Source organism: Salmo salar, chromosome ssa25, assembly GCF_905237065.1.
Source record: "Salmo salar chromosome ssa25, Ssal_v3.1, whole genome shotgun sequence".
Classification (NCBI taxonomy): Eukaryota; Metazoa; Chordata; class Actinopteri; order Salmoniformes; family Salmonidae; genus Salmo; species Salmo salar.
Window position 1 is genome coordinate 19,078,358 of NC_059466.1, and position 12,717 is coordinate 19,091,074.

Here is a 12,717-nt window from a genome sequence, read left to right on the forward strand (position 1 = left end):
TATGTAATGAGATATTTCTGTATTTCCAATACATTTGCAAAAATCTCTAAAAAACGTTTTCACTGTCATTATGGTATTGTGTATCGATGAGTGAGAAAAATAAATAATTTAACAAACTTTGAATTCAGGCTGTAACAAAACGTAGAATAAGTCAAGGGCTATGTGCATTTGGGAAGTATTCAGACCCCCTTGACCTTTTCCACATTTTGTTACGTTACAGCCTTATTCTAAAATGGATTCAATTGTTTTTTTCTTTCATCAATTTACACACAAACCATAACGACAAAGCAAAAAAACGTTTTAGTGTAGCAAATGTATTATAAACTCACATAAGTATTCAGAAAAACCTTTGGTATGACGCTGCAAGCTTGGCACACTTGTATTTGGGGAGTTTCTCGCAGATCCTCTCAAGCACTGCCAAGTTGGATGGGGAGCGGCGCTGCACAGCTATTTTCAGGTCTCTCCAGAGATGTTAGATCGGTTTCAAGTCTGGGCTCTTGCAGGGCCACTCAGAGACTTGTCCCAAAGCCACTCCTGTGTTGTGTGCTTCAGGTTTTTGTCCTGTTGGAAGGCGAACCTTCTCCCCAGTCTGAGGTCCTGAGCAGGATTTCATCAACAATCTCTCTGTACTTTGCTCCGATCATCTTTCCCTCGATCAGGACAAATCTCCCACTCCCTGCCGCTGAATAATATTTCCACACATGATAATGCCACCACCATGCTTCACCGTAGGGATGGTGCCAGGTTTCCTCCAGACATGACGCTTGGCATTCAGGCCAGAGTGTTGAGTCTTAGTTTCATCAGACCAGAGAATGTTGTTTCTGAGTCTTTAGGTGCCTTTTACTGAGGAGTAGCTTCCGTCTGGCCACTAACAGGATGCACCTGAGCAAAATTTCGTGTCTCATAGCAAAGGGTCTAAATACTTATGTAAATAAAGATATTTTTGTACATTTACTTTGTCATTATGAGGTGTTGTGTGTAGATTGACAATTGTTATTTATTCCATTTTAGAATAAGGCTGTAACATAAAATGTGGAAAAAGTCAAGGGATCTGAATACTTAATGCACTGCAGGAGTACTTACTAATGTACAAGCAACAAAGATCTTTGGTTCACTGTGATATCACTGCATGACATAAGACCTGACTTCCACTTAAACCACAAAATCAAAAAAAGGTATAGAGTCAGCCAAAAGCTTGTTTATTGAAAAACATGTATTTTTATTCCCATAATTAAATGAGAGCGGTACAGTGGTTTCTCATGTTCAACTAGTAGTAGAAACAACCCATTCTACTGCCGAAGGAGGCAGTTTATGCCAAGGGGGCCACAGCCTTGGTATAAAAACACACAGCTACACACACAGCCCCTTCCACCAGACCAGAGAGAGCCCTCATACATTTTCATTAAGTTGAGTTTTGTCATCTGGGTTACTGACTGTTAAATAAAACACAAAAAGGTTGTTAATAATGCAGCTGTCAACATATCCTTTAGACAAGGACTTCAATCAACACCTCTGTCTCAACCCTTCAACACAGTACAGTAGACATGTTAGAATACTGAAGGAACCCCTGGCCAGTCGTATTCTAAGAGGCTGAATTAATCAAATAACAGTTTCAACACAAATCATCTCTGTTCGAAGGCCAACGGTCAGGAGGTTAACTTGATTACATCTACCCATGCAAGGGAGGAGCAGGGTACAGGCTTGGACAAGAGAAACATAACAGAAAATCATAGCCCTAATATCAGCATTATCCTCCGTTAGACCGACCGACACGCACTCAGGAACCTCACCAGGTCAGAGAGGGAGGAGAGAGTGAGACAGTGTTATTGCACTACATCTGCTGGGTAGAGTTGCCGTTCCAAGTGTTATTCTCATCCTCACTGTCCTCGTGGTTCCGTAGCCTGTGGATTTTTCCATCTTGTTTGAAGTCTGCTGGTTGCTTCTCCAGTGTGCGTTTGCGAAGGGTTTCTCTGAGAAAGTGGAAATGGATGTGAAATAACCCAACTAGGCCTTAAACATGTTTTATTGGTATGTAACTGTTATGAAAGTTGTATTGTCAATTTTGTTTTGTCTTTAAACGTGTACATGACACTGCAACAGAATTTCCCCATGGGGACAATAAAGTCACTAAGTAAGTAGGCTTTAGAGCACCCAACCACATTGCTCAATCAAACCCCTAGATTAATTCTCCAAATTCTTTGCACTCTGGTTACAACAAATCATGTTAAAAGGTGGCTGTTATGACCCCTGACAACAATTAACCTGGACCAGTAGACCAGCTTAACCATTCAATTACATTGTAACAACCTGGCAACATTTTGTCACTAACTCCTAACCATAATGTACCACCACAACAATCTCAACTACTCTTAAAAATATGCCTGTATACCGTGAGTACATAGAGGACACTGCTGGATGGGGCCTCACCTCTTTGGTTCACCAGATGAGGTTGAGGAGCCAGAGGCAGTGTTGGGCCGCTGGGCTGGGCCTCTGGGGCCTGCTGCTCCAGGGATAGGGGGGCTGGTGAAGAGGAAGCCACTCAGGAACCTCCACACAGCCAGCAGAGGGTAGAGGATGGTACCCAGCACAGCCCAGATACCCCCTCCAGCTGTCGACTGGACTACCGTGTTGCTAGGCCGTCCCGTTTGCTGGAAGGATATAAAACACGTTATTCTCAATGCTATCATTCTACTGGGGAAACCAGAGAAAAAGATGGGAAAACAAGCAAAAAGTTCCCAAAACAAACATTGGGAGCTACATAACATTCGGAAAGTATTCAGACCCCTTCCCTTTTCCCACATTTTGTTACGCTACAGCCTTATTCTGAAATAGATTCAATTATTTTATTCCCCTCAATCTACACACAATACCCCATAGTGACAAAGCAAAAAACAGGTTTAGACATTTTTGCAAAAAAACAGAAATAACTTATTTACATAAGTATTCAGACCCTTTGCTATGAGACTTGAAATTGAGCTCAGGTGCATCCTGTTTCCATTGATCATCCTTGAGATGTTTCTGCAACTTGATTGGAGTCCACCTGTAGTAAATTCAATTGATTGGACATGATTTGGAAAGGCACACACCTGTCTATATAAGGTCCCACAGTTGACAATGCATGTCAGAGCAAAACAAGAGCTAGAGCTCCGAGACAGAATTGTGTCAAGGCACAGATCTGGGGAAGGGTACCAAACAATGTCTGCAGCATTGAAGGTCCCCAAGAACACAGTGGCCTCCATCATTCTTAAATGAAAGAAGTTGTGAACCACCAAAACTCTTCCTAGAGCAATAGGGGGAGAAGGGCCTTGGTCAGGGAGGTGACCAAGAACACAATGGTCACCCTGACAAAGCTCCAGAGTTCCTCTGTGTAGATGGTTGTCCTTCAGGACGATTCTCCCATCTCTGCAGCACTCTACCAATCTGGCTTTTATGGTAGTGGCCAGGCGGAAGCCACTCCTCAGTAAAAGGCACGACAGCCCACTTAGAGTTTGCCAAAGGTACCTAAAGGACTCTCAGACCATGAGAAACAAGATTCTCTGGTCTGATGAAACCAAGATTGAACTCTTTGGCCTGAATGCCAAGCGTCACGTCTGGAGGAAACCTGGCACCATCCCTACGGTGAAGCATGGTGGTGGCAGCATCATGCTGTGGGGATGTTTTTCAGCGGCAGGGACTGTGAGACTAATCAGGATCGAGGGAAAGATGAACGATGAAAACCTGCTTCAGAGTACTAAGGACCTCAGACTTGGGCGAAGCTTCACCTTCCAACAGGACAACAACCCTAAGCACACAGCCAGGACAACGCAGGAGTGGTTTTGGGGCAAGTCTCTGAATGTCCTTGAGTGGCCCAGCCAGAGCCCGGATTTGAACCTGATCGAACATCTCTGGAGACCTGAAAATAGCTGTGCAGCAACACTCCCCATCCAACATGACAGAGCTTGAGAGGATCTGCAAAGAACAAATGGGAGAAACTCTCCAAATACAGGTGTGCCAAGCTTGTAGCATCATACCGGAGAAGACTCAATGCTGAAATCGCTGCCAAAGATGCTTCAAAGTACTGAGTAAAGGGTCTGAATACCTATGTGAATTTGAAGGTTTTTTATTTTTAATAAATTTGCTAAAATTTCAACACAACTGTTTTTACTTTGTCATTATGGGGTATTGTTTGTAGGTTGATGAGGGGAGAAAAAAAAACAATTTCATGCATTTTAGAATAAGGCTGTAACGTAACAAAATGTGGAAAAAGTCAAGGGGTCTGAATACTTTCCGAATGCACTGTACACAAAGAAACCTAAGAGGCGTAAATATAAAACTGTGCAGCGATTCTATGACACTGTCTTGTGAATTCTCAAAATGGGAGATGTAGCTATGGACACTAGATACCAGTAGTCATCAATATTAGCAGAGGTTTACAGAGAGAAATAGGGAGCTCACTCACAGGCAGCAGCACTATTGAAGCACTGGGGGCCAGGTCAAGCTCCAGAAGAGTCTTGTCTAGGTCGTCAGCGGTAAACTCTCTGCGAGGGAACACGGTTGCCAGGGAGAAGTTGCCATACCTATTTCCCACTTCCTGAGAGGAGAAATAAACTCTTAAGTGACAGCCAGCATTATGATATTTAATATCATATTCCACCAAAGAGGATGAACATGTTCTTAATAGTCACTTGTCCAACTCTTAAATTATATCGAGTTAGAAAAAGTATCTTACATTGACAGCGAACTGCCGAGCTTCCTGCAGTCTGGCCTCTGAGGGGAACTGGTTGGTGAAGAATAAACCATCTGGTAGACGGAACTGTATTCTGGCTATGGCGCTGGAGGACAGTAACACACAGTTTGATGACAATCTAGAAATACATTAGCAGTGACATACAATATAAAACTTATTGAAATAGTTTTAACTTTTTTTTTTAAATTGAAAGTGACTGCTTTAAAACTTCCTCATGGATATATAACTTCCCCTCCAGCCCTGTGACTGTAGAATAGCTCCATACCTCCTCTCCCTTTGTGCATTCTCCTTCTTGGCCTCTGTCTCTGCCTGTCTGGCCTGCAGTGCTGCCAGCCGGGCTGCCTCCACCTCATCCTTGTTGTTGGCATAGCGGGCAGCTCTGTCAGCGCGGTCCTGTAGGGATAAAGGTGCATCAGCCAGCCACTACCCTCCTCCCACAACAAACAATGGCTATTTCATCAACAAACCCTGCAGTGCTCTTTTAGGTCACTAGAGGGAGTTATGAGGGAAAGTTCAATCAGAGAGGCCCAACCAGGGATTAGTTATGAGTGAAAGTGTGATGTGTTTGTTTACCAGGGCGATCTGTGCTTTGACACGCTCCCTGGCAGCCTTCTCCTCTGCCTTATCCCTGTTCCGCTCATCCATAATGCGTTTGGTCTTCTCATCCTCATTCTTCCTCTTGAAGTCAAGCATCTCCTTCCCCATCTTCCTTCTCTCCATCTCCTTCTTTATTTCACCCTGACCATCATCACACAGAAATAGATACAGGTGCACACAAGCATTAACACCAGAATCGCCAGTTTGATTTTGTAAGTAAAAGGAATCGGCCCAAAAAATAAGCCCCGTCCTGCTCCTTGACTTTTCTTAAAATGTTTGTCTTTTACATTGCTCAGTTGTCAGAATTTACTAATTACAAACAGTAAAGTGTTAAGGGCTTTTTTTTTACCTGTCGTTTGGCGACGAGTATGAAGCGAGGGCCAACCAACGAGAGCGTACAGGTCGCAATGGTGGGTAGTGTATGGGGCTTTGGTGACAATACGGATGGCACTGTGATAGACTGCATCCAGTTTGTTGAGTAGAGTGTTGGAGGCTATTTTATAGATGACATCACCGAAGTCGAGGATCGGTAGGATGGTCAGTTTTACGAGGGTATGTTTGGCAGCATGAGTGAAGGATGCTTTGTTGCGCTATAGGAAGCCAATTCTAGATTTAATTTTGGATTGGAAATGCTTAATGTGAGTCTGGAAGGAGAGTTTACAGTCTAACCAGACACCCAGGTATTTGTAGTTGTCCACGTATTCTAAGTCAGAGCCGTCCAGAGTAGTGATGCTGGACGGGCGAGCAGGTGCGAGCAGTGATCGATTGAATAGCATGCATTTAGTTTTACTTGCGTTGAGCAGTTGGAGGCCACGGAAGGAGAGTTGTATGGCATTGAAGCTTGTCTGGAGGTTAGTTAACACAGTGTCCAAAGAGGGGCCAGAAGTATACAGAATGGTGTCGTCTGCGTAGAGGTGGATCAGAGAATCACCAGCAGCAAGAGCAACATCATTGATGTTTACAGAGAAGAGAGTCAGCCTAAGAATTGTGGTGATTGACAGAGTCGAAAGCCCTGGCCAGGTCAATGAATATGGCTGCACAGTAATGTCTCTTATCGATGGCGGTTATGATTGCCATTTAGGACCTTGAGCGTGGCTGAGGTGCACCCATGACCAGCTCTGAAACCAGATTGCATAGCGGAGAAGGTACGGTGGGATTCGAAATGGTCGGTAATCTGTTTGTTAACTTGGCTTTCGAAGACCTTAGAAAGACAGGGTAGGATAGATATAGGTCTGTAGCAGTTTGGGTCTAGAGTGTCACCCCCTTTGAAGAGGGGGATGACCGCGGCAGCTTTCCAATCTTTGGGAATCACAGACGATACGAAAGAGAGGTTGCAACAATTTCGGCAGATAATTTTAGAAAGAGAGGGTCCAGATTGTCTAGCCCGGCTGATTTGTATGGGTCCATATTTTGCAGCTGTTTCAGAACATCAGCTATCTGGATTTGGGTGAAGGAGAAATGGTGGGTTGCTGTGGAGGGTGCCGGTCAGTTGACCGGGGTAGGGGTAGCCAGGTGGAAAGCATGGCCAGCTGTAGAGAAATGCTTATTGAAATTCTCAATTATAGCGGATTTATCGGTGGTAACAGTGTTTCCTAGCCTCAGAGCAGTGGGCAGCTGGGAGGAGGTGTTCTTATTCTCCATGGACTTTAGTGTCCCAGAACTTTTTTGAGTTAGCACTACAGGATGCAAATTTCTAGCCTTAGCTTTTCTAACTGCCTGTGTATATTGGTTCTTAACTTCCCTGAAAAGTTGCATATCGCGGGGGCTATTCGATGCTAATGCAGAACACCACAGGATGTTTTTGTGCTGGTCAAGGGCAGACAAGTCTGGAGTGAACCAAGGACTATATCTATTCCTAGTTCTACATTTTTTGAGCGGGGCATGCTTATTTAAGATGGTGAGGAAGGCACTTTTAAAGAATAGCCAGGCATCATCTACTGACGTTGGGGCACAATATAGAGTCCGATACAATCAGAAACTCATTTCACACATAAGAGTTAGCCTAAAGACAAGATTAAAATGACAATAGTATGATGACTGACAATATCAGTTGTCAAATTGTACATGAAGATGGGCACATCTTGGAATTGACAGAGAAAGGAGCACCACTTTATCAAATTCTCCTTCAGAGTCACATTCAGGTAAAACTGTGATTGTATCAGCAATAGCATATTCTGCAGTTTCTAAGACACTTTTGTCAAATAACTCAAAATTCAAGAGCTGCAGCTCTATTTCCAAATATTACTTTTTCAAAGCATAACCGTGCTGTCCATGGGGCAGCATTGCTGAGGTTGCTAAGCAAAGACTAGTAACATAAACGTAAAATATGCTATTTTGTCTATTTTTACATAAATGTTATTATTTCCACAATGTTTTTTTAGGCCTGCCAACAACAACAAAAAATTATTTTCTTTGTGATGGATTTAACTCTTGAACTAGTGGTTTTTCATTTTTAACTTATAGCCTAGAGTAACAAACTAATGAAAATTGAATAATATTCTTTGAAATAGTTGTTTTCATATTCTAATGTTTCCTAAGACCTTCATAAACACAACCAAATGATTATTCTTCCCATAGCATATATGAAATGTATTTATTAGACTGTTAGAATGTTGACCCATCATTGGTTGGGAGGGGGTTCCAACGAGGCCGGGTGTATGCTTATGGAGCCGCCCGACAACGTTCTCTAGTGGATACTTATAGGCTGAAAGGCCCGGCGATTCTATTATTAATAGGCAGTTCTTACTATGTATACAAATTGAGATTAGGCAAAATTTGCATTACTGCGGTGTCAATATGGGACACCAATGTCTACAGTTATTCTTTACCTCCTCCTCTCCTTTCTTTTTCTGCTCCCGTCTTTCCTCCAGTTTCTTTGTTAACCTACAGAAGGAAAGGTTTCAGTTTGAAAAGATAAAGCAAGTTTCAACCTTTTGTCCCACCTCCGTTGTGTGTGTGTATATAGGTCCTACCTCTCCACCTTGGCATCGAGGCCTTCGTCAGGCTGAGAGCTGGTTGACACGTCCTCTGATGATGCGCTCCTGTCATCCCCAAAGGTCACAACCTCTGAGGCCGAGGGGCCGCCTTCTTCTGCTGGCCTGGACAGGGATTCTGGGTTGGACCACATCAAAGCAATCATTATCAGCAATCATGACAGTGTCTCAACTTCAATCTCTCAATCAACAGGACACATATCAAATAACATGCACAGACATGCATTTACATATAGCCCAAGTACTTGTAATTTTGTTGCATTGCTTTTCAGTAAAATTACTTAATCAACATTCCAAAGTGACCCCTCACACAAACACACCTTTAGACATTGCTGGTGCTGCTGCACTGTCTGTGTCTGCTGGTGGTGTGTGGCTGGGCTGGAGCTCCTGTGAGGTTGAGGGGGGCTGTGCTGGGGCTGGCTCTGAGGCTACCGTGGCTCGTGGGAGCCCCTCCATGGGAGCCCCTGCATCCGCTCCCTCACCTGCCATCTGCTGAGCGTGCATCTGTTAGGCACAAGAAATGCAGGTTAAGTGTGACATGCTCTAGGCTGGCTGATGCGCAACGCACATGACTACACAGCGAGCTGGAGACTTCGAGAGCAGGTGTCAGCCAAACTAGATACCCTTTACCTTACATCTATCTCAGTGCTCTTGGAGACCATTTACTGATGTTGTTTAAGTGTTTTCTGTGTTATAATTGGCTATCATACCTGTTTGACTTTGTCAATTCTTTTCATGAGTTCCTCTGCAGAGACACTTCCGGCAACAACTTCCAGGGGGATTCCATTCTCTCCGATAAAGAAACTGGACGGGATGCACACCACTGGGTCTTTTTCAGAAAGTTAAAGGCAAACCAACCATGCTCATAAAAATAATAAGAAATGGGATTGGACTTAATTGCATGATCTGGAACAGGTATTCCCAAACTGGGGTACGCCAAATAAAAATGTATTTTTTTCCTTCTTCACATTTCCAACAGTACATTTATATTTTCCACTGGGGCTATACATTTGGGTGAGTTTTTCCCCCCCTCACCTGAGTAGCATCGTTTCACTGCCAAAAATGTAATTAAACCGCCAAAAATTGTATTAAACCATCTATTGTTTATCCGAAATAACAACACAATGTCAAATACAGGTAGCCTAGTCAAATAATTAACATCCAATCACATTAAACGTTACTCTTGCGGGACACCTTCACTCTTGCGCAGACATTTAGAAACATGACAATTTGAAAAATAAGCCACGGGAGTTTTTTGAGCAAGAATAAAGATGACTTTCAAGAAGTAATATGTATAAAAGCAACAGATACCATTAATAAAAAAGGGCTAGAAGCATCTTATATGGTGAGGTACCAAGTGGCTGGGACAGGCAAGCCCCATACTATTGTGGAGGACTTAATTCTTCCTGCTGCCACAGATATGTCTGGGACAATGCTGGGGGAAAAGGCAAAAAAAACTACACAGACAATGCCTCCATCAAACAACACTGCTTCATGACGCTTCAGTGACACGGCAGGAGATGTTTTGAAACAATAACTGCTTCGCATACAAGACAGTGAAATAATGTATTTTCTGCACTATGCAATGATATGGGCAGCGACCATGTACCGCTTTTACAACATACAGAAGTGTGCTGGTTATCAAGGGGCAAAGTATTGACATGTTTTTTTTTTAAATTGAGAGACGAGCTTAAAGTTTTCTTTACTGACCATAATTTTCACTTGTCTGACCGCTTGCATGATGACGAGTTTCTCACACGACTGGCCTATCTGGGTGATGTTTTTTCTCAACCTGAATGATCTGAATCTAGTATTACAGGGACTCTCCGCAACTATATTCAATGTGCGGGACAAAATTGAGGCTATGATTAAGAAGTTAGAGATCTTTTCTGTCTGCATTAACAAGAACAACACACAGGTTTTTCCATCATTGTATGATTTCTTTGTGTGCAAATTAACTCAAGCTTACGGACAATGTCAAACGTGATATAGCGAAGCACCCGAGTTGGGTGCGCAATTACTCAGGTACTTTCCCGAAACGGATGACAACTGGATTCGTTATCCCTTTCATGCCCTGCCTCCAGTCCACTTACCGATATTGAGGTTCTGTGAAAATTGAATTTAATCAGAAGCCACTGACAGATTTCTGGATAGGGCTGCGCTCAGAGTTTCTTGCTTTGGCAAATCGCGCTGTTAAGACACTGATGCCCTCTGCAACCACGTACCTATGCGAGAGTGGATTCTGAGCCCTCACTAGCATGAAAACGAAATACAGGCACAGACCGTGTGGAAAATGATTTAAGACAGACTCTCTCCAATACAACCCAACATTGAAGAGTTATGTGAATCCTTTCAAGCACACCCTTCTCATTAACCTATGGTGAGTTATTCACAATTTCTTATGAACAAATAAGGTTTTATATGTAAGATGGCTAAATAAAAGAGCAAAATTATTGATTATATTATTATTTGTTCCCTGTCCTATAAGGGCTTTGTCGTCACTTCCCACGAGCCAGGTTGTGACAAAAAGTTACACTCATTCTTATGTTTAATAAATGTATTGTATAGTGTTTGTGTGTAGCAGGCTTACAATGATGGCAAAACACAACATTTGAGAGTGCGCTAACCCTGGTGCTAGAGGGGGTACGCAGCTGGAGGTCGAACGTTTGAAGGAATACGGACTATAAAAGGTTTGGGAACCACTGATCTAGAATATGTCTGAAAGACAAAGCTTTAGGGAAATCAAGCCTTAGGGACCACAAACACAACAAAGAACCCTTTGGAGAGGAAGGATACAGATTTGGGAGAACTGTGTGCATGTCTCACTGCAAGAAAAGAAAAACATTAAACATAAAATGCATCACATTTGTTAGTATTTCCATTTTGATAGTGCTGTACAGAAAGAGTGTACATCATATCCACACAAGTTTAGGAGGATTCCATTATAAAGGCTACCTCTTGGAATCAACCTTGATTGCAACACAGCAGTTACAGGAGGCCTCGGCCACTCTGTCGTCCTCCCAACTGGACATCATTTGTCCTGACACCTCATCGTCGCCTAGTAGAGAACAAGAATGTCAGCTTCAGAAGTGGTGAATCACTCGTCCTACGACACTCAATGCCCAGTTCCCACAATACAAGTCTGTGGTGTTGGTGTAGCGGACTAAACTCCACTCCATGGTGAAGGAAGGAGTTTAGTCCGCTAGTGTTGGTGGTGACAGTCGCCATCCAGAATAATTGCGACTCGTTAGCTTGCCCGTCAGCCAGTTAAATTGTCAACTAGCGATTAACACACTAACGTTAGTAGGAAGCTAGCCAAAGCTAACTATCTAAATCGCATTAACTAACGTTAGTTAGCTGCGATTTGACAACTGTCATTCCTTTTCGTTTTGACAAGTTAGTATTGGCTACATCGACACTTCGAGTTTCATGTAGCCATGAACTACACACACGTATTTAACTAGTTAAATAGCTGACTGACAATGACAGGGCTCGTTTGCTCTCCCGAGCTTGAGTTTTATTCGCTACTACGGCGAATCTTTCGACTGGTTAGCTTTGCTAGCATACACATCTGCGCAAGCTAATCTACAAAACAATACCTGTTATTACGACGACGAAGATGGAGCTTTGTTGTTTTGCGGAGATAATGGCTGCTGGAATAGAGCCTTCAAACCAAATCATTTTTAATAAAATGTGTTGGCTTTTCCTGTTTAATCGTTTCAATCCTGTAAATGCCTAGAACGTTCAATCTCGTCACAGGAACTAACGGAGAATGATGGAAGTTGTAGTCCATAGATACGTATGCTTGCTTATGGGACTTGAAGTCCGTTCATTATGTCACCAAATTAACATTAGATGGCGCTGTGGTACTGATGAAGTAATTGGTGCAGATAACTAACTGTCCCCCACGAAGAACTCTGACGTGGACTGGATCTCGCTCAGTCCGTTTGTACATAGTCACACGAGATCTCAGTCACCACAGGTACGATTTTGACGAAATGTTGGTGAGATCCGGCATTTACAAAATTAAAGACTATATATTATAGTGACAAGATAGTCACATGACCACTATAACAATGGAAATAAAGTGCCACAGTATGAGTCATAATACCCTTAAAACCTAGAGGTCAAACAGGGAAATGGTTCCAATCGTTTTCCACCATTCATTCTTCCCATAGGGGTTCTTAAATACACTTAAAATAAGGGCTGTGTTTTGTGTAGGCTTACCCTGGCGTGACGTTTTGATAACTGTGTAAATCTCTCTGACTTTTATCAATATATTCGCCTTTATTTGTGCTACAAAATGAAACGCTAATTAGCTGATAATGTGGCTATCCTAAAGAACTAGAAATGCCATGATAATCTGGACAAGACTGCCGAAACGAGGCAAAGGTAAGAATC

At 42.8% G+C, this 12,717-nt stretch overlaps 1 protein-coding gene across 4 annotated transcripts; it reads right to left on the reverse strand.

The window, feature by feature from the left end:
• Positions 1-1,178: 1,178 nt before the first annotated feature.
• Positions 1,179-12,095, reverse strand: LOC106586313 (UBX domain-containing protein 4). Of its 4 annotated transcripts, none has more exons than XM_045707428.1 (13): positions 11,916-12,095; positions 11,272-11,374; positions 11,113-11,141; positions 9,027-9,145; positions 8,637-8,820; positions 8,296-8,434; positions 8,152-8,209; positions 5,300-5,452; positions 4,992-5,119; positions 4,709-4,811; positions 4,439-4,570; positions 2,428-2,648; positions 1,179-1,970 (listed from the first exon to the last, which is right to left on the reverse strand). In XM_045707428.1, exons 1-13 carry the CDS (start codon positions 11,995-11,997, stop codon positions 1,832-1,834), a joined length of 1,590 nt encoding a protein of 529 aa, XP_045563384.1. In that variant the 5' UTR covers positions 11,998-12,095; the 3' UTR covers positions 1,179-1,831. The 4 variants fall into 4 exon arrangements, with proteins under 4 accessions (XP_045563384.1, XP_045563383.1, XP_014028956.1 ...); XM_045707427.1 differs by having other exon boundaries at positions 5,300-5,464; XM_014173481.2 differs by having other exon boundaries at positions 8,152-8,206; positions 11,916-12,094.
• Positions 12,096-12,717: the final 622 nt, after the last annotated feature.